This window comes from Marmota monax, unplaced genomic scaffold (genome assembly GCF_021218885.2).
Source record: "Marmota monax isolate L192 unplaced genomic scaffold, Marmota_monax_Labrador192_F-V1.1 WCK01_AAM20220418_F8-fsc00101, whole genome shotgun sequence".
NCBI classification, from domain to species: Eukaryota; Metazoa; Chordata; class Mammalia; order Rodentia; family Sciuridae; genus Marmota; species Marmota monax.
This window is the reverse complement of record NW_026692786.1, coordinates 3,015,556-3,035,738: the sequence shown is the minus strand read 5'-3', so window position 1 is coordinate 3,035,738 and position 20,183 is coordinate 3,015,556. Positions and strand designations below refer to the sequence as shown.

Below are 20,183 nucleotides of genomic sequence, written 5' to 3'. Positions count from 1 at the left end.
TCTGGTTCTACCACCACTTGCATATAAGTGGTGGTACCAGATTCCCCAGCTGAGAAAACAGATAGAGAGAAGCTGTCACTTGCTCAAACTGAAGAAAGGCATGCTCCACCCTGTTACTTGCATCTGGAATCCCAGATCAACTTCCCTACCAACCAGCTTGCTTCTATTCTTTCATACTGTGTGTATTATATTTATGCAGGTGTATAAATAAAAACCATAGGAGGGCCTCGGGGTGATTTTTTTTCTTGTTCTGACAGGCTGAACAGCAGCAGGGAAGAGTTAGGTTTTTAATCACAGTTACTCAGTGAATGAATGTTGGATACCAGACATTGCTAGCTTCATTGTGCAGAGCCCAGTTCTGGTCTGAAAGGGACTCCCAGTATAGAGAAGAAATAGGCCATTGATCACCTCATTGCCTGGTGAGGTGGCTTTGAAGGCAAGTGGGGTTTCTTAGTTGAATCTGCTGGGTAAGGTAAAACACTAGTGAATATAATGTAGTTACAGACTTTTAAAAAATAGGTAAGTTCAGAGGTTTTTTTTTTTTTTTTTTTTTTTTTTTTGAGGCATTTTTTTGCACAGTGCTTTCTTTTTAGAACTGGATGAGGCTAACATAAGCTAAGTTTTTAAACAACTCTTGTCCAAAATAGATGAGGATCAGGATGCAGAATCCTGATGGTCTCAGCATGGGAAGGTTCAGGCTCTTGTCCCAATTCCCTGTCCTAACTACCATCACTTTTGGGGTATTTGGGGGGGATACTGTTGAGCCTCTTAGGTGATGGCCACACAGCTCTGGCAGGAGAAAATGGTGCTGTCAAGATGAGATGTAGGACATGAATATACTTGACCCTATGGAACTAGTCACTCAATAGTGGTTTAAATGATAAATTTTTATCTTAAGTGTATTTTACAATTGAAAAGAAAATGGTGCTTTTCCTTCCTACTTGTTAATAATATTTGACAGGAACAAAGGAGACTAGAGGTAGACCCAGAGCATTGTAGAGGGAAAAGCGTCCTGTATCCTCCAACGAGGAGGTGAAGTCTGTTATCTAGGTGAGAATCTGTCATAAGGAAATGTGGTGGTAAGAAGGCAGGTGAGATTGTCCCTCTGCCCTTTACTGATGGCACAGCAGCCCTTCTGTTTATACTTACTTGAGATTTTCTGAGCCCATCCAAACTTGTAGTAGACAAAAAGGAAGTAAAATATAAGGCCACTCAGTATAAATAACACACAGTAGAGATACTCCCATGCAGGCCTACTGATGATTGGGGCCAGAACCAAAAACACAGATATGAGAGTCACCAAGATGGGAATGAAAATGGGTACCTGTAAACAAGACAGCAAGGCGTGTGGTTAAGCCCCATACATTTGTTTTCCTTTTTAAAATTTTCATTTTCAATTTTTTCATAGAAAAAAAGAGTAGAATGAACTCTATGAACCCTTCCTGCAGTTTCAAGAATGTTTATGTAATTTTGCCAGTCTTTTCACCTACTCCAGTCTTCTTGTTCCTAGAACAGACAATACAGATAACTGTAAAATGTTGAATATGCATCTCTAGTCAGTGAAGGTGTACTGTTTTTTTTTTGTTGTTGTTTGTTTGTTTTGGAGGGTTTTTTTTTGTTTTTTTTTTTTTGATGGGGGTACCAGGGGTTGAATTCAGGGGCACTCAACCACTGAGCCACCTCCCCATCCTCATTTTGTATTTTATTTAGAGACAGTCTCACTGAGTTGCTTAGCACCTCCCAGTTACTGAGGCTGGCTTTGAACTAATGGTCCTCCCGCCTCAACTTCCCCTGAGCTGCCGTGCGCCATTGTGCCCAGTGTAAGGCCTCCTGTTTTCAACTAGATAATCCCCCCTCCTTATCTTACTACTGATTCCTTGGGGGAAGTGGATGATTTCACCTGTACAGTGTTTAAATCCAGTTTTGTGTGATTGCTTCCTCCAGATGTCATTTAACTGGCTCCTCTCTCTCCCGTATCCTGTAAAGTGGTTGATGTAGAAGGAAGAACCCTTCACGGTCGGAGAAGTGCACATCCTTTTGTGATACTTCATGAGGCAATAATGTCTGTCCCACTTTTGAAGTGCTGAGGTCCATCGGCAGATGTGGAGGAGAGAGACCAATCCAACCTCACCTTTGCAACTTTCTTGCTAATTTTTCATGGTTTTAAAGCAAAACTAAAACTAAAGCTGTAATGGTTTTATCCTTCACTGATCATGTTGACTCAATTGGTGATTTCATCAGGGATTGCAAAATGGTGATGTTTCTCTTTCCTTCTTGACTTAAATGTCTACAGTGAATAACTTCATCAACTACTTGGTTATTCTGAATTGCAATTTATATGGGAAAGGCAGCATAAATGCTTGGCTCTTTTTACTTCTAAATTTTTAGAATGATCTTAAACTCTTAAACTCTTGGGTTGTAATATATTTGTAAGTTTCAATCCTATGTAGTCATTTTTTCCAATGTTCTGTTCAGCGTTCTGTTCATACTGCCTTGTCACTGCCATCAGGAGCCTCTTAAAACTGGCTTTAGGGCCTTGGCCATGTGATCCTAGATCTTTTCAGAAGCTTTTCCTACTTTTTGGCATGACAGGATGTGCTATCCATCTCTGCAGGGAACTCTGTATCCTTTCAGTGAGAAGTGGCATTAGAAGACTATAATCTGGGTGGTTGGAATACTCATTGTTCTTTTACAAGTACAGAGATAAAGGTGCTTTTTCAAGAAAGGAAAATTTTTCATGAATTCATACAGATTCTTTTAGTTTAAATGTAAGATTTCATGGGAGTTTTTTCCTTCCTTTAATTTAGACCTATTTTTTTCCTTATATTTCTGAAATATTACTTCTTATGACTTCAACTCAATCATTTGCTTTCTTATAATGTAACTGTCAAGGCACTTTAAAATAACTATACCAATATTATAAGTAGAGCTAAGAAGCTTAAGAATTTTTCTTTGTAAACCCAGCACATTGGCACATGCCTATAATCCCAGTGACTAGGGAAGCTGAAGCAGGATGATCTCAAGTTCAAAGCCAGCCTTAGCAACTTAGCAAGACCCTGTCTCTAAGTAAAATATAAAAAAGGGCTGGGAATGTGGCTCAGTGGTCAAGTGCTCCTGGGTTCAATCCCCAGTATTAAAAATAAAAAGGGATTTTTTTTTTGCATTTCTTTTTTAACCAAAAACATAGCCCAAAGGAAGATTTATTCCCTTTATTATCTTAATTATCTACAGTGAAGGACTTCATCAGCTGTTTGGTTATGTTAAATTGTAGTTTGTACAATTCTAGTAATTATTTAATATTTTAATAGCAATTCTAGTAATTATTTTCTCTATTTGGTTATGTCACCTACTTGTTATTTATCTTCATTTGTTTTCAGTTTTTAGGGATTCATTTTTTCCTTTTTAGATTCCATTTTTTTATATATTTTTTTAATTTTAGGCGGACACAATATCTTTATATTTATGTGGTGTGAGGATCGAACCCAGTGCCTCATGCATACTAGGTGAGCACTCTACCACTGAGCCACAACCCTAGCCCCATCCATTTTTGTTTATTAATATTACTATTTTTTTTAACTTTTCTTGATATCACTTTATTCTTCCATCGTTTCTTCTTGAGAATAAACATATGCACAAACATACATATGCATGTTCATCTTCCACTGCTCTTACATAAAAGATAGCAACTTGCATAATAGACAGTTTTGCAGCTTGCGTTTTTCTTTCAGTATATTGCAGGGGTAATGCCCTAGTAAATACATAAGTTTTGTAATCATTCATCTTTTACTGTTGCATACTACTACTCTACTTTGTGGCTATACCATAGTTCATTCAACTGGTCTTCTAGTCATGGACATTTGGGTTGTGTTGAACCTTTTGCTGTTAACAATGCTATGATAAATCACTTTGTATTTCATATTTCTGCCAGTTTCATTTGGGGATAGATCATTTCAAAACGAGATGGCTGGGTCATATTATTTTGCTAGAGATTGCCAGATTTCCCTCAATGGTGGCTATGCTATTTGTATTCTGCTAGCAATGTATGAGAGGGCTATTCCGCATGCTTCCTCCAATGGAGTCAGACTTTGGGATTTCTGCCCATCTACTAGGCAATAAATGGTATCTCATTCAATTTTGGCATGCATTCTCTTATTAGAAGCCAAGTTGAGCTTTATTGGGATTTTTTTTCTTTGTTTATATTTTTGTCATTGCATTTTTTTCCTCTTTGAACTGTTCTTTTTTGTATCTTTTGTCCATTTTTCTTTCATATGCTGATATTTTTCATCTCTGTATTTAGGAACTCTATATGTTAATGATATTAGCCGTGTGTGTATGTGTGTGTGTGGTGTTGTGTGTGTGTGTGTAATATTATTTGCAAATATTTTCTTATGTACATGTTTCTTTTTTAAAGACATGAATTTTTACTTTATTAGAGTTCTATTTATCATTTCCCCCCCCCTTATTATCTGGATTTTGAGTCATGGGAAAGTTTTAAACATTTATAAATTTATAAAGAAATTTGTTTTCATGCAACAGCACCATAATATTTAAATATTTAATAGCATTCTCTTGTTTCAATGTTTTCCTATAATTCTTGCTTGTTTGTCCTTCAGTATGAACTTAGGAATTAACTTATATATCTCCAGAAAAAAAAATACATGACATTTCTATTGCAATTGTATTTATTTGTTTATTTATTTTTATTTTTTATCTTTTGCAGCTGTATTTAAATGTCTGAATTAATTTAGGGAACACTGACATCTTTATGATACTGAATTTTCCTGTCCAAGAATATGTATGAATTTCCATTTGTCCAAATTTCCTTTGAAGTCTTTCAGGAGTATTATGCAGTTTTCCATCTACAGGTCTAACGTCCTGCAAAGTCAATGAGTGGTTTTGTGTTTTGTGGTTCTGTTTGAGAGGAGGGGGTGTTTCCTAAAATTGGCTAAAATCTTTACATTGGCTCTAATTTGCATAAAAGTTATAGATTTCATCGTGCTTATTTTATTTTGTTCCTTTTTTTGGGGGGGGGGCAATGCTGGGATTGAACCTAGGGCCTCATATGCTAGGCAAGTGCTTTACAGTGAACTGCATCCTCAGCCCCTAGTGTGTTAACTTTATATCTTACAAACTAAATTTTCTTTTAGTTTTTTCTTTGATCCTTTCAAGTCTTCCAGATATACAATTATATTGTCTTTATTTACTTTTAAAAAAAATTTTAGATGTATGGACCTTTATTTTATTCATTTACTTATATGTGGTGCTGAGAATTGAACCCAGTGTCTCAAATATGCTAGGCAAGCACTCTACCACTGAGCCACAGCCTCAGCCCCCAATTATATTATCTTTAAAAGGACAGTTTTAGATTCTTTTCAAAGACTTTTCTAGTTCTTAAAATGCAAATTGTTTTCTTCTGATCACCCTGCTAATATCTTTAAAACAATGTTAATGATGGTAGAAAAAGAAGTCATTCTTGTTCTTAACTTTAGCAAGAATCTCTCTAGTGTTACCATGTCAAATAAATAGCTTTTTGCCCTTTGTACGTGTGCATGCGCACATGCATACACATATGAAATGGAGAGTACATATTATTAAGATCAAATTCCTGTTTGTGTTTTTATCATTAATGTGTGTTAGATTTTATTTTTTGCATCTCTGGTGATCATAGGGATTTCTCTCATGAATATGCTAGTGTGATGAATCATAGCCATCCATGAATTCAGCTTTAACTAATAGATTTTGATCATTTTGATTATGGACTTACTCATAATATATTTTTAATGTAGCTGGATTCTGCTAGTTACTATAAAGATTTTATATCACTATTCATAAGTGAGATTGTACAGTAATTTTTCCTAGTTTGTACTGTCGTTGTAAGGCTTGATATCAATGTTATAGTATATAAAAAATTGAAAACCAATTTTTAAAAAACCTTAAATGGGGGCTGGGACTGTGGCTCAGCGGTAGAGTACTTGCCTCGCATGTATAAGGCCCTGGGTTCAATCCTTAGCACCACATAAAAATAAATAAAATAAATGTACATATAAAAAAATACTCTTTAAAAATATATTAAAAAATAAATAAAAAACCTTAAATGGGGAGAAACTACAAAACAAAAGTAAGAAATGAAAATGGGAAAACAGTCTCCAGAACACAGGAAGTTATTTTTCTTAAATATGCTGAGAACTACTTTGGACAATTCTATACAAATTAATTTGAACACCAAATGAAATGGACAATTTTCTAGGAACGTATGGTTTACTAAAACTGATCTCAACAGAATTAGAATCACAGGGAAATTCTAAAATTCAGATAATCCCAGTATTAATTTGTACTAGAGAATTGAAAAAAAAAATGAAAACTTTCAGAAAGCCAGTGTGCTTAGTCACTCATTTGTTTTTCTCTTTTTAACACTTCAAGTTCTTTTCATATTTATTAATTCCTTCTACTCTCTTTCTCTTGTTTTTTTTTTTTTTTGAGTTGCCTGGTTTTCATTTCTTTTACTTTTATTGATATTAATACTTAAGGCAAGGAAATGTTCTCAAGGCTCCAAGTTGTGTCTATAGATTGTCTCATTTTCATTATTTCCTATTTCCTCTTGGACTCAAAAGTGTCATTTGTCCTATTTTTTGTTGTGTTGCATTATAGATGAAGAATATAGTTTGCATGATTTTTTTTTACCATCAAGGTTTTCTTTATGTTTTTATAAAGATTGACAGTATTCAGACCTGTTCCTATATGTGAATTTGAAAAGATGTGTTTGCTGTTGTTGGGTTTCAGAGTTAAATATCAATCTGTAAGATCTACCTTACCTTGTTGTTGTTTTTAAGTCTTCAATCACTTTTACTAGTGATGTGTCTGGATCTGTCTTGGACCAAAGGAGGTGTTTTCAAGTTGCCTGTTATTAGTGTGTTTCTATCTCTTTGGGGTATTATCTAGAATGGGCAATAGTTACATAAGCTAGGAATTATTTTCTTTCCCTCAGCCTCTAATTTAAAATGGTATCCTTAATTGGCAGCTTGCCTGGCATACTTTTCTTTCTGTTTTAATTTTTTTTTTTAGTTGTTGATGCTATTTATTTATATGCGGTGATAAGACTCGAACGCAGTGCCTCACATATGTGAGGCAAGCACTCTGCCACTCAGCCACAACCCCAGCCCTGGCATGCTTTTCTTAATCGGTATATACTTCACGTTATTTTCTACATTTTCATTTTTGTTGCATAATATTGATATACTGTTCTTTCACCTTTACCTTTCATCCTCTAGCCTCAGTTCTGTAGTTAAATACATTTACCTTATGCCAATGACTTTCTGGTTACAGAAGTTCATTCTCTGGGTGATTCCTCAGGAGGGCTCATGTAATAATGCATTCCTTGAATCATTTTATACTGGTAATTATATTCTTCAAGGTCATTTTGGCTGGATATGAAATCTTGGATTTTGGGGGGGTTACTGCGGTTTGAAACGGAGGTGCTTTACCACTGAGTTACATCCCCAGTGTCCCCGTCCCTGCCTTTTTGTTTTTTAAATTTTGAGACAGGGTCTTACTAGGTTATTATGGGCCTTGCTAAGTTGCTGAGGCTGGTGTTGAACTTGTGATCCTCCTGAGTTGCTGGTATTACAGGCCTGAGCTACCATGCCCCATAAGAATCTTAAATATACTGCTCCAGAGTCTTCTGGCACCAAGTGTTAATGTTGGTATTATTATTTTTTCCTTTATAAGTAAATTAGGGATGGCAGTGGGGACAAGAAGGGGAGAATGGATGCCCAAAGTATTTTTTAAAGCTCCATAATTATATCAGAATATATTTTTGTTTCCTATTCTAGTTTATACTTCCTAATCATGTTGTATCCTTTTACTACATTGGTTGAATGGTTGCGCCTGTCCTTCAACCAACCTTTCCACCACAGGAAATAGTTTTGAAATTAGTTTTTAGAATTCTGGTTAATTTCATTCTTTTCTTCAGGGACTCCAATTATACATGTATCAGAACTTCCTTGTTTCTGTCTCCTTATTTTCTCTCAAATCCTCTTTATTTCTGTTTGGAATTTTTCATTTTCTTCTTCAGGTCCTCTTTTTGCTGGCATGATCCTTTGCCCTCATGTTCCTTCTTGCTTGCTCTTTATTTCTGAAATTATTTCACTTTCTGAAATTGTTTTGAAGCCTGACACAACATGGGCTGTGTATGCAGCCTCAGCCAGGTGGAAGGCATGTATCCCAGACCCGCCTCCTGGGACCTGAGGTTCTTCCATGCTCGGTGTGGTTTCGGTTCCTAGCAGCTGTTCCTGTCATCTTCAGTGGTTCAGGGGGTGCTTCTGTCCTTCTGGAAGGAAGGTGTTGTGGGGAGCTGCTAGGATCCTGGCAGGCTGAGGACATTACAGCTCTGTTCTCTAACCTCCACTGTTGGTTCTTGAATCTTCCTACTGGGAATCCCACCTGTGAGCCCTCTGGGTGGGGCTCATAGTGCTTCCATCCAGGGTGAGGTGAGTGGCAATGCTTCATTTCCTCATTTATGTTGAAGATGTTGGCTACAGCCTCTGCTATTCCAGTGGCTCTGACTATTTTTATGAAGGGTTTTGTGCGGATTAAAAATCTATCTTGCCACCCTGATGTCACAGCCTAGGTGAGCTGAATGAGGTGGAGCTGCCAGGCTCCAGGCAGGTTGTATCTGTTACCATAAAAATTAAATAGCAAAACAAAGTAAACTCTACTTCCTCTCATGGTTTATAGGCACACCAGCTATCAAGAGGATGGAAAAGCATATTATGAAGGTGGACAAGAACAGACCCCGGACCAGAGTCCAGAAATCCCTATCATTATATGAAAAGTGTATGCAAGAGGCAGGGTGTGGTGGTGCACACTTTTAATTCCAGTGGCTTGGGAGGTTGAGGCAGGAGGATCACAAGTTCAAAGCCAGCCTCAGCAAAAGCAAGGCACTAAGCAACTGTCTCTAAATAAAAATACAAAACAGGGCTGGGGATGTGGCCTAGTGGTCAAGTGCCCCTGAGTTCAATCCCTGGTACCAAAAAAAAAAAAAATTATTTTTAAGTGTATGCATGAGAGACACTGGGACTATTAGAACTGACTTGTTGCTATGGTTAGAGAGATTGGTTACAGTTATTAATAACAGGTTAATAAAATGGATGATACAAGTAGCTAATTGAATCATAAATTATCATATGAAATGAAGTAAGGAGTGAACTCCCCTCTAAAATATAATACTTAAAAACAGAGTAGAGTCAGGTTGGAAAGAGAAAGATTGCTCTAGCACTTGCAGTAGTTGCCTCTAATTAATTTTAAGAATGTTTATGACATTCATGCATTAAACTTACCTTGATAGGCCTTTCCAGGTCTTTTTTTGTGAACCTCATCACAATGAGTCCTAAAATCGTCAGCCCATAAAACAGCCATGCAGCAAAACTGAAATAGTTGACTAAGGAGTTTATATCGCCAGGGATGATATAAATTGTCGCTATAATACCCTAAAAGAAGAATAAATTCTTAGGTCATTAGTACATAAAAACATTACTCTTATCACTTCACAAAAGACTGAAGAAACAGTTCTTCCTATGCATAAAATTTATAACATGAAAGAACCTTCCCAGGTAACCTTGACTATGGCTACCATAGCTGTTCTCTTTGAAGCCTGAGAGGAAGAACTGAACAATTTTTGAGTCTTCGAAGAGGTGATTTTAAGATAGGGACAAACCAGAAAAATTATATGTGTGCATTGTTCTGGCTTCATAATCATGGACTCAATTACCAGAGAGTTTTCTTCATGAGCCAGAGCCTCCTGGACTATGAAACTCAGGTCTGATCTTGATGGCATCAGTTGCCTGGCCCTGGCCCCGTATCTGGGCCTGTTTCCCATCTTCTGATTGAGCATGGTGGTGAAGAAGAGGGTTCTCTGGAGCTGTGGAGAGTGGTCTGTCCCTGAACCAGGGATATGAGTGGTTTCTGGGTGCCCAGAATAGTTGCACAACACAAGAAACTCCAATTGGAAGATGCCAACGACCTCATAACTTCCAAGAAATTTTCTCACTAGTAGAACATAGTGAGAGATGATTATCTGTTAAACCCTGTAAGTGTCTGGGCTTTTATCAAGCTTGTTACTAGGGACCCAGAACAGACAAATGCACATGCATGTAAGAAGTAGGGAAGGTACAAGCTTGGAAGGTTCAATGTCTTTCACAGATAAATTCAGAAAAGGGAGAAGTTGGTAAATTAAATTGTCTTCGGTGTGTGTGTGTGTGTGTGTGTGTGTTTTATGTCAAGTACTAAGGGAATGTATCATTTAAAAACCATGGAGTTTAGCAGTAGCAGGTTGACTTCACCACCTGAATTGAGGACCCTTCTCCCTTTAGGGGAGCTGGTGTCCTGGCAGGATTCATACTTACGTAAAAGATGATGGCGGGGGCAGGAGTGAGGCGCCTGACACTGATGTAGGAGAGCACTTTAAGCATGTGGCCTTCCCGGCCTGCAACGTATATGAGCCTGAAAGAACAAGCATATGGCAGTCACTAAGCAAGTGTCCTGAGTTTCACTAATGAGACCAGAGAGAAGGGAACTGAGTGATAAGTCTGTTCTCTGGAGGGGATTGAGTTTGGGAGGAGTAATTAAGGTAGCCAAATATGCCTGTGAGGACTGCATCCTGGGACAGTGGAGTCACCAAGGCAGGGATAGTTGGGGAGGCCCTTTTAGGAGGAGGTGCCTACTCTGAGTCCCGAAAGTTATGCAACGAATGTGTAAAAACTAGTCCAGGGCCAGTGAACCCCAGTGCCTGGGGCACTAGACAGAGGCAAACACAGAAGTGCCTTGTGCTTGCAAAAGTCAAGCCACTGGAAGTCCTATATTCTAAAAAGTCGAGCAAATTAAGGGTGAATTAGCCCGGCCTGGTGGTTGATGCCTGTAATGCCAGCACCGTGGGAGGCTGAGGCAGGAGGATCACAAGTTCAAAGCCAGCCTCACTAACTTAGTGAAGCCCTAAGCAACTCAGCAAGACCCTGGCTCTAAATAAAATATAAAAGGGGTTGGGGATGTGGCTCAGTGGTTGAGTGCCCCTGGGTTCGACCCTAGTAAAAAAAAAAAAAAAAAAAATTAAGGGTGAATTAGCCCGGCATGGTGGTGAATGCCTGTAATCCCAGCACCGTGGGAGGCTGAGGCAGGAGGATCACAAGTTCAAAGAAAACAGCCTCACTAACTTAGTGAAGCCCTAAGCAACTCAGCAAGACCCTGGCTCTAAATAAAATATCAAAGGGGTTGGGGATGTGGCTCAGTGGTTGAGTGCTCCTGGGTTCAATCCCTAGTACAAAAAAAAATTTAAGGGTGAATTAGCAGGCACAAAGTGCACTCAGTTTTAGCAGGCACAAAGTGCACTCAGTTCTCCCCAAAACTGATAGTTCAGTAACCTGAAAGACTATATTTAAAAGACTAAATAAAGAAAATGGGGGAAAGCTGAACAGAATTGTTAAAGAGAGTTATCATAATTAACAATTCAATTAGATACAGTGAAAAAATAAGTTGTAAGTTAGATGTACACACCAAGCACAGAGAGATGAAAGTATAGATGGAAAAGTGAGAAGAAGACACCAAAAAGCTCAGACACTGAGTGGTAAAAGGCACATTCAAAAAGCAGAGAATTTTTATAAAATTGAAACATAGCTAGGCACAGAGGTACATGCCTGAAATCCCAGCTACTTGGGAGCCTGTAGGAGGTGAATCGTAAGTTCAAGTCCAGCCTGAGCAATTTAGTGAGACCCTGTCTCAAAAATTGGCCATGCTTGGGCAATTATATCAAAATGAATTCTACTGTCATGTATAACTAAAAAGAACCAATAAAAACAAATAAAAAGGGTTGGGGATGTGGCTCACTGGAGGAGCACCCTGGGTTCAATCTGTAGTACACACACACAAACACTGAGTCCCCAACTGAACCTAGTCTCACACAAGACAAAGCATACCTACCCAGATGTGTTATAGTGGAAAGAGATCAAAGTCTTAAGAGCTCCTGAATTTAAGAGACTAACTACAGAATGGTGTACATGGTGCGAATATTTTCAAAATGATGAAGGAAACAGATTTTCATATTTGAATTCTATGTAGCTAAACTAGCATTCAAGACGTGATGAATAAATGCAGTTTTAGATAAGCAGTGAGACATTTCCTCTCCAGTCCTCTATTAGAGTCTAGGGAAAAACAAACAACTTAGAGGCAGTCAATTTTAAGAAGCAATGTTAAGGAAAATATGTTGGTCTGTAGATAAATATTGGGCTAGTTTTTCTTTTTTCTTTTTGTATTGACAAACGTCTTTTGGAAGTGTGGGCTAATAAGATACAGCTGATGTACTAGACAATATGAAGAGTGAGCCCTGAGAGAGGGAAGAGAACTGGCATACTGCTACTGTTCTAGACACTCAGGTTCTATTTTGGGGTGATCATTAGAAGACTAGTATAACTGTCACATCAGAAGAAAAATGGGACTAAAGAAATTTGATAGCTATCACAACTCAATGAGATTATTTTAAAGCTAAGAAGACAGCAATATGTTATAAATTCATTCAGTTGCATCAGCAATCATTTGAATTGTAAACATTCTGGTTGGATTTTTTCAAAAAGCCCAATGACACTGAAAGGTTGGTGATAGAAAAGATGGGACATTACCAAAAATAGCCTCAGGATAGCTGATGCAGCAATAGCAGACAAAATAGAGTTGAAGGCTTTAAACTGATAGTTTCTTCGGGGGGAAAAAAAGAACAGTCTACCAAGAAGTAGTAAGAAGGATGACATAAAAACCAGATGCCCCTGAAACAGGGAAATCGTGGCAAAGCCTCTGTTAAAGTGGGCAGCTAGAACAGTACAAGTTGCAGACTTGATATAAAAATCTAGAGACAGTTTTAGAAATGCTAGTTTCAAGACCATAGCAAACACACTTTTTTTTTTTTTTTAATCAGGGATTGAACTTAACCACTGAGCCACATCCACAGTCCTTTTTTGTATTTTATTTTGAAACAGGTATCATTAATTTGCTGAAGCTGGCTTTGGACTCGAGATCCTCCGGCCTCACCCTCCTGAGCCACTGCACCCAGCTAACAGACTTTTCAGTGACCCACAAAACAAGCTCTAAAACTTTTGAGGAACTGAGAGCATAGACTACAAACTGAGACTAGGAGGCTGTGGAATTAGTTGTCAGGAATACAAAGACCAAAAAGACCCATCCGTTTAGAAACAGTCACTTGAACTGTGAGATGATGCCAGCATGGTTTTTTTCCTGGTTGATTCCCAGAAAAAGGCAATGGAAACAGGAAGGAGTTGACAGGAAAGGAGACCAGACAATGCTGCACATTCACTCTTTAAAATGTTTAGTTCTCCACAAATGAATATATCAAGCCACACAATCACAATGCACCTGGACAGAAAGCATGAGGGCCCCTGGAATGCTGACCAGGCAAGGAGAAGTCTGATGTGGTCCTAGACCTACCAGATTCTACATTGCAAAGCTATAAGATGTTCTCATAAATACAACAATAGCACAAAAAAGGACCTATCAGACTGAGTGAACCAGGAACACATGGGAATGATAATAGAGGCAATTGTAACCAATAAGGGAGAGAGGCAATAAGTAATATTGGGATGACAGGTAAATGTTTGAAAAAGAAAGTGAGACAGGCCTCACCTTGAACTACCTTCCACACTGATCAAAGAGCTAGAGTAGAGTGCTAGGGGGAAACCCAGACAAGCACTTTAAACAATCTTGGAAGGCAGAAGGAAAGTTCACCTGTGGGAGATAAAAATTCAAGCCTGTTATGGTTTAGATACAGGTGTCCCTCAAAAGCTCATGGTGACACAATGTGAGAGAGTTTAGAGGTAAATGATTGGGTTATGAGAGCCTTAACCCAATCAGTGTGTTAATCCCCAGTAGGGATTGATGAGTGTTGACTGTAGGCAGGCAGGGTGTGGCTGGAGGAGGTGGGCCATTGGGGGCCTGCCCTTGGGGTATATGTTTTGTGAGCTGAGCTGCTCCTGGTGCCATGAGCTCTTTTCCTCTGCCAAACCTTGAGCCCCAAGGAATAGAGTCAGCCATCTATAGACTGAGAACTGTGAGACAGTGAGCCCCCAAATAAACTTTTTCTCTTAAAATTGTTCTTCTCAGGTCTTTTGGTCATAGCAGCTAAAAAGTTGACTAAAAAAAAGCCATTGTGGGAAATGCTTAGATTTTTTTCCATAAAAATTATATACAACTAGGTGGGTGGCACACACCTGTAGCCCCACTACTTGGGAGGTGAAGATGGGAGGATCTCTTCAGCCCAGGAGTTCAAGGCCAGCCTAGACCCCACTTCCCATTCCCCCCACAAAAAAAAACTATACATGGTCATCCCTCTGGATCCTTGGGGGATTGGTTCCAGGACTCCTGTGGATACCAAATGCCCAGATGCTCAGGTGTCTTACATCAATTGTATTGCTTGCACATCGTCTGTATAATCCTCTCATCTGCTGTGAGTCATCTCTGTAATGCCTTAACACAGCGTCAATGCTGTGTAAATAGGTGCTGTACCATATGTCTGTGGAATAATGACAAAAGTCTATGTATGCTTGGTACAGACTCATTTTTTTTTCTGAATGTATTTGATCTATGGTTGGTTGAATCCATGGATGTAAACATACCCATTTATGCAGAGCAGAGTGGCACAGACCTGTAATCCCAGGTACCTGGAAGACTAAGGCAGGAGGACCGAAAGTTCAAGGCCAGCCTCAGCAACTTAGTGACACTGTCTCAAAAAATAAAAAAGGATGGGAGCAACCCCTATTAGGTCCCCTCTTGCCCTGCGGGAGTTCTGTCTCTTCTCACTTGAATAAATCCTACTCTTTGTATGCTCAAAAAAAACATAGGGGGAGTGGGGAATTGGGGTTGTAGCTCAGTGGTAGAGCACTTGCCTAGCACGTGTGAGATCCTGAGTTGGAATCACAGTACTGCAGGAAAAAAAAAAAGGCTGGGGTGTGGGTGCAGTCCATGGCAGAGCACTTCCCCAGTGTGTACAAGGCTCTAGGCTGCATCCCCATCGCTGGGGGGTGGGGGTGGGGGTGGAGGGTAAGACCAGGTGTTGGTGAAGGCTGCGGAGGGGGGGGGGACCCTTATGCATGGCTTGTACAAATTTAAATGAAACAACCACTTAGAAAAAAGTTTGGCAGTTTCTTCGAAAGTCATAATTTATGAAGAAGTATTGATTATACAAGGGTAAAATACATCTTGTGTTTTATTTTCTTGTACTTGCTTTGTAATTAAATATTCTAATAAGCATAATAGAAGTGGTTAAGCATAATTTTGTAAACTACTAAGAAAATAAACCAAGTCTTATTAAATATTAATGTACCATACTGGCTGGGTGGTTGGTTGGTTTATTTTTCTGGAGATTGAACTCCAGGTCTGTATATGCTAAGCAAGCGCTCTGTCACTGAGCTACACCCAAGCCTACCATGTCAATGCCTTCAAAACAAAAGTGGCTTTATTTTTCCATCTCAAATACAACATTATATAGTGAAAATTTAATTCAACTGCACCTGGCAGCTCCACGGCTTTAAATAAACATCTACGTTTTAACCAGAACTAAAGTTAATCATAAAGTTAGATTGTGACCAAGCAATTCTATTCCTAGTAGCTTATCAGAGAGAAATGAAAATATTTCTCCATATAAAAACACATACAGTGCTGTGGTTGTGGATAAGTTGTAGAGCACTTGCCTAACATGTGTGAGGCACTGGGTTCGATTCTCAGCACAACATATAAACAAATAAATGATAAAGGTTCATCAATAACTAATAAAAATTTTAAAAATAAAAAATAAAAAAAGATATTGAGTCCATCTACAACTAAAAAATTTTTTTAAAAAACCACACAGCAGCACTGCATAACAGTCAAAACTAGTTATTCAAATGTTCATCAGATGGTGAATCCATATAATAGAATAGTATTCAACAATTAAAAGGAATGAACTGATACACACTACAAGATGAATGAACCTCAGAAACATTTTGTTCCTAAAAGAAGTCAGCTGCAAATGGTAGCATTTAGATGAACTGTCTAGAAAAAGCAAGGTTACAGAGACAGCATATCTGTTTAGGGATGGAGGTTGAAGTAAAGAGTAACTGTAATTAAGCATGAAGGAAATTTTTTGGGTGATGGGAGTGTTCTAGAATTAGAACACCTTACAGGTTGACCAAAATAGCTGAGTTGCACAATAGCCAAACTATGGAAACAATCTAGGTATTCTTCAGTGGATGAACGGATAAAGAAAATGTGGTGTATGTGTGTGTGTGCGTGCACACACACACATACACACAATGGAATATTACTCAGCCATAAAGAAGAATGAAATAATGGCATTTGCTGGTAAATGGATGAAACTAGAGAATATCATGCTAAGCGAAATAAGCCAATCCCTCCAAATCAAAGCCTGAATGTTCTCTCTGATTTCTGGATGCTAACCCAAAACAAGGGAGGTTGAGGAGGGGAATAATAAAAATCCATTGGGCTAGACAAAGGGAAACGAAGGGAGGGGAATAGGAAAGACAGTAAAGTTCATTGGACATAACTTTCCTAGCCTTGTATTTGAGTACACTATCAGGGTAACTCTGCAATATGTACAGCCACAAGAGTGGGATCCCAAATAGAGTAAGTTATATTCTAGGTATAATTTGCCAAAATATATTCTACTGTCATGTACAACTAAGAAAAATAGCCGAGTTGTACAATTAAAAGGGTGAAGTTTTAACAGGTCAATAACTATTCAGCCTTAAAAAAAAAATTCAGGCACAACAACATGATGAGCTCTTAAAATGTATATATTAGAAACTATTGGGAGCAACTTTTAAATTTTTTTAAATGACATTTATAATAGCATAAAAATATGAAATACTTTGGAATAAATGTGACCAAAAGATGTATAAGAACTATATATTAGTTCTTACTACTCAAAACATTTTTGAAAAAAAAATTATTAAAACAGACAATCTATGCCTAGGACTTAGAAGAATCGACACTTCCAAGATGGCAGACTTGCCCAAATTCCAATTCTGTAATTTACAACCACAGGGATGGCCTTAGAAATCATTATGCTAAGTGAAATGAGCCAACACAGTCCAGATCAAAATCATCAGAGTTTTTTGGGTATAAACTGACAAGCTGATTCTAATGTTCATATAGAAATAGGAAAACTGGCTGTCTACATGCAGAGAAATCAAAATCGGACCCTTCTGTCACCCTTTATACAAGAATCAAATCAAATGGATTAAAGACACAAAACTGTAAAATTACTAGAAGAAAACAACAGAAAGGCTACAGGGCATTGGTCTCAGCAGTGGTCTCTTGCCCGTGACCCCGAAAGCACATGAGGTAGAGGCAACTAGACAAGTTGGGTTACATCAAAGCAAAAAGCTGCATGGTGAAGGGCACCGGCTGTGAAGAGACGACCTTCTAAATGGAGAAATATGTGCAAATCATACATCAGTTAAGGGTCTTATCTCCACAACATGAAAGGAACTCACTCTGTAACAAGACAGCCCTGTTAAAAACAGGCAAAGGCCCCAAACAGACATGGTTCAAAAGAAGACGTGCAAAAGACCCAGCAGATAACGAAAAAACGTTCAACATCACTAATCAGAAAATGCAAACCAAAACTACAACGAAGACATCACCTCCCTCCTGTTAGAATGGCTATTTGCAAAAAAGAGAAAGGACAAGTGTTGGCAAAGATGCAGAGAAAAAGGAACCCTATACACTGTTGGTGGGGATGTACATTTATACAGCCTTGTTGAGAGACAGCAGAGAGGTTCCTCAACAAACCAAACAGAGTTACCTACCATCTAGCAATCCCATTTCTGGGTATGTACTAAAAGGACTAAAATCAGTGTGTCAGGAGAGAGATATACATTGTAGCGTTATTCACAATAGCCGAAATACGGACACAGCCTAAGCAGCCATTAACAGATAAATGGAAAAAAATAATGTGCTATAAATACACAATGGAATACTAGTCAACCTTTAAGAAAAACATGATTCTATCATTCACAACAACGTGGATGGCTTTAGAAATCATTATGCTAAGTGAAAGAAGCCAAGCACAGAAAGGCAAATATTACATGATCTCATGTTCTTGTGGACTCTAGAAACTTGAACTCATAGAGGAGAAAGTAGAATGGTGGTTACCAGAGGCTGGGGATGTGGTGGATGGACAGGGAAAAGGAAAATGTGGGTCAATAGGTACAGTATCAGGAGGAATAAGTTCATGGCACAGCAAGGTAACTATAGTTAATTATCAAGTACACGTTGGGCTGGGGTGTACTCGGTAGTTGAGCATTTGCCTAGCATGTGTGAGGCCCTGGGTTCATGCTCTAGAACTGCAAAATAATAATAAAACATACTTCAAAATTGCTAAGAATGGATTTTAAATGTTCTCATCACAAAGAAATGATAAGTATGTGAGGTGATGTATGTGTTCACCAACCTAATTTGCTCATTCCACAATTTATAAATGTATCACATTGTATCTCAGAAATATATACCATTATTGTCAGAAATAAAAGAAGCTGGGTGCAGTGACACACACCTGTAATCCCAGCAACTCAGGGAGCTGAGGCAGGGGGATTGCAAGTTCAAAGCCAGCTTCAGCAACTTAGGCCCTAAGCAACTTAGCAAGACCCTGTCTCAAAATGAAAAATATAAAAAAGGGTTGGAAATGTGGCTCAGTATTTAAGTGCCCCTGGGTTGAAACCCCAGTACCATTAAAAAAAAAAAAAAAAAAAAAAGTAAATTGTATGTAGAAATGCAAAGAATTTAGATTAGTCTTTTTCTTTTTTGCCCTGCTGGGGTTGGAACCCTGGGCCTCACGCATGCTAGGCCAGAGCTCTACCTCTGATCTGCCTCCCCAGCCTGAAGCGCTTTTGTTAAAGAACAAAGTTGGAGGACTAGCACTACATGTACTTTGATAGGTTCAAAGAATGATTCTGTGGTCCACATGTGGCAATTTCATTCAGAAATATATCCTCTGGACTCTGGACACTGGGCACAGACATGTCCCAGAATGTTCTCAACAGCAGCTTTTATGGAAGCAAGCCACCCAGCCTGTGAGTGGAGCATCTGTTGCATTATGCTGCCTCGTGAAGGAGAATGGGCATTGGTAAAGCCAGACCGAACAGGTGGGCGAACTCCACCTGTTTCTACCTAGTTTTCTGGGACCTCACCAGAGCTTCTTACTTTGGTGTTGCAAAGACGGAGCTGAGGAGTTGCGATGGAGACTTATAAGGCCTGCAAGCCCCAATGATTAATATCTGCTTAAGGGGAAGTTTGATGATTCCTGGTCAAATTTGTGTGTATACTAAAGTAAAATAAATAGTGAAAAAATGCAACATAGAAAGGACCAGGTGGAAACCCTGTCACTTCCCTCTGCCTCGTGTTGAAGTTGGCAGCATTTTCCCCTCATTTGGGATAAACTGATGTGACAGCGCCAGGACTGAGGGCAGCCACGTGGTCTCCACGTGCAGGTGGCCAGCGTGCTGGGTGGACCAAGCCCCTCCCTCTGCGGCCTTCTGAGTCCTGCTTAAGCCACGAGGGGTTCTACCTGGCCGAGCCCCCAGCACCTAGGGCTTCAGCCCAGGAGAGGGTGGCGGGGTCCCCTACCTGCCCGCTGTAAAACAGGTCCCATTGGCAGCACCGATGGTTGAGAACGCCACAAAAAGTGGAACGACCCAAGAGGCAGGATAGAGCACACGGTCACCAAACGTCTGGCAGGGGAAGCAAAATGAATCCTGAGGGTCTTCCGTGGCCTCTAGGAGCTGCTGACCCAAAAGAGCTACTCGCCCTCCTAGAAGACCCAGGTCCCCACTCTCCTCATTGGGCACAGCCTCTGGGACCGACTCTGCTGGAGCAGGGAGGTGGAAAACCTCTTCAGGGCATCTCAGGATTTGGGGTGGTGGCAGAAGTCTCCTACCAACCACTCCCTGGCATCAGTCCTAGACACCCCACTATTCAGCTGCTCGCTCCCTTGACCCCTCACTCAAAATGACCTTGCTCTCTGCCCTCCTCCGCCACCCACTCTCCTGGTCATGGGTGACCTCATTGTTAGACAAAACTGCATCTCCTCCACACTCTGAACCCCATCACCTCCTTGTCTGTTTGACTCATCTCCTGTG

The 20,183-nt window shown here is 39.3% G+C and overlaps 1 protein-coding gene across 4 annotated transcripts in view; it reads right to left on the bottom strand.

Annotated features, from left to right (window-relative positions):
- Slc7a9 (solute carrier family 7 member 9) overlaps positions 1–20,183 on the bottom strand; it is a 34,810-nt gene that overhangs the window by 8,447 nt on the left and 6,180 nt on the right. For all 4 annotated transcript variants that reach the window (XM_046448146.2, XM_046448145.2, XM_046448147.2 and 1 more), the window contains exons 9-12: positions 19,672–19,775; positions 10,401–10,497; positions 9,336–9,485; positions 1,150–1,324 (exon numbers count right to left, since the gene is read on the bottom strand). In XM_046448146.2, the coding sequence (XP_046304102.1) occupies positions 1,150–1,324; positions 9,336–9,485; positions 10,401–10,497; positions 19,672–19,775 (526 nt within the window). The remainder of the gene's footprint in view (positions 1–1,149; positions 1,325–9,335; positions 9,486–10,400; positions 10,498–19,671; positions 19,776–20,183) is intronic.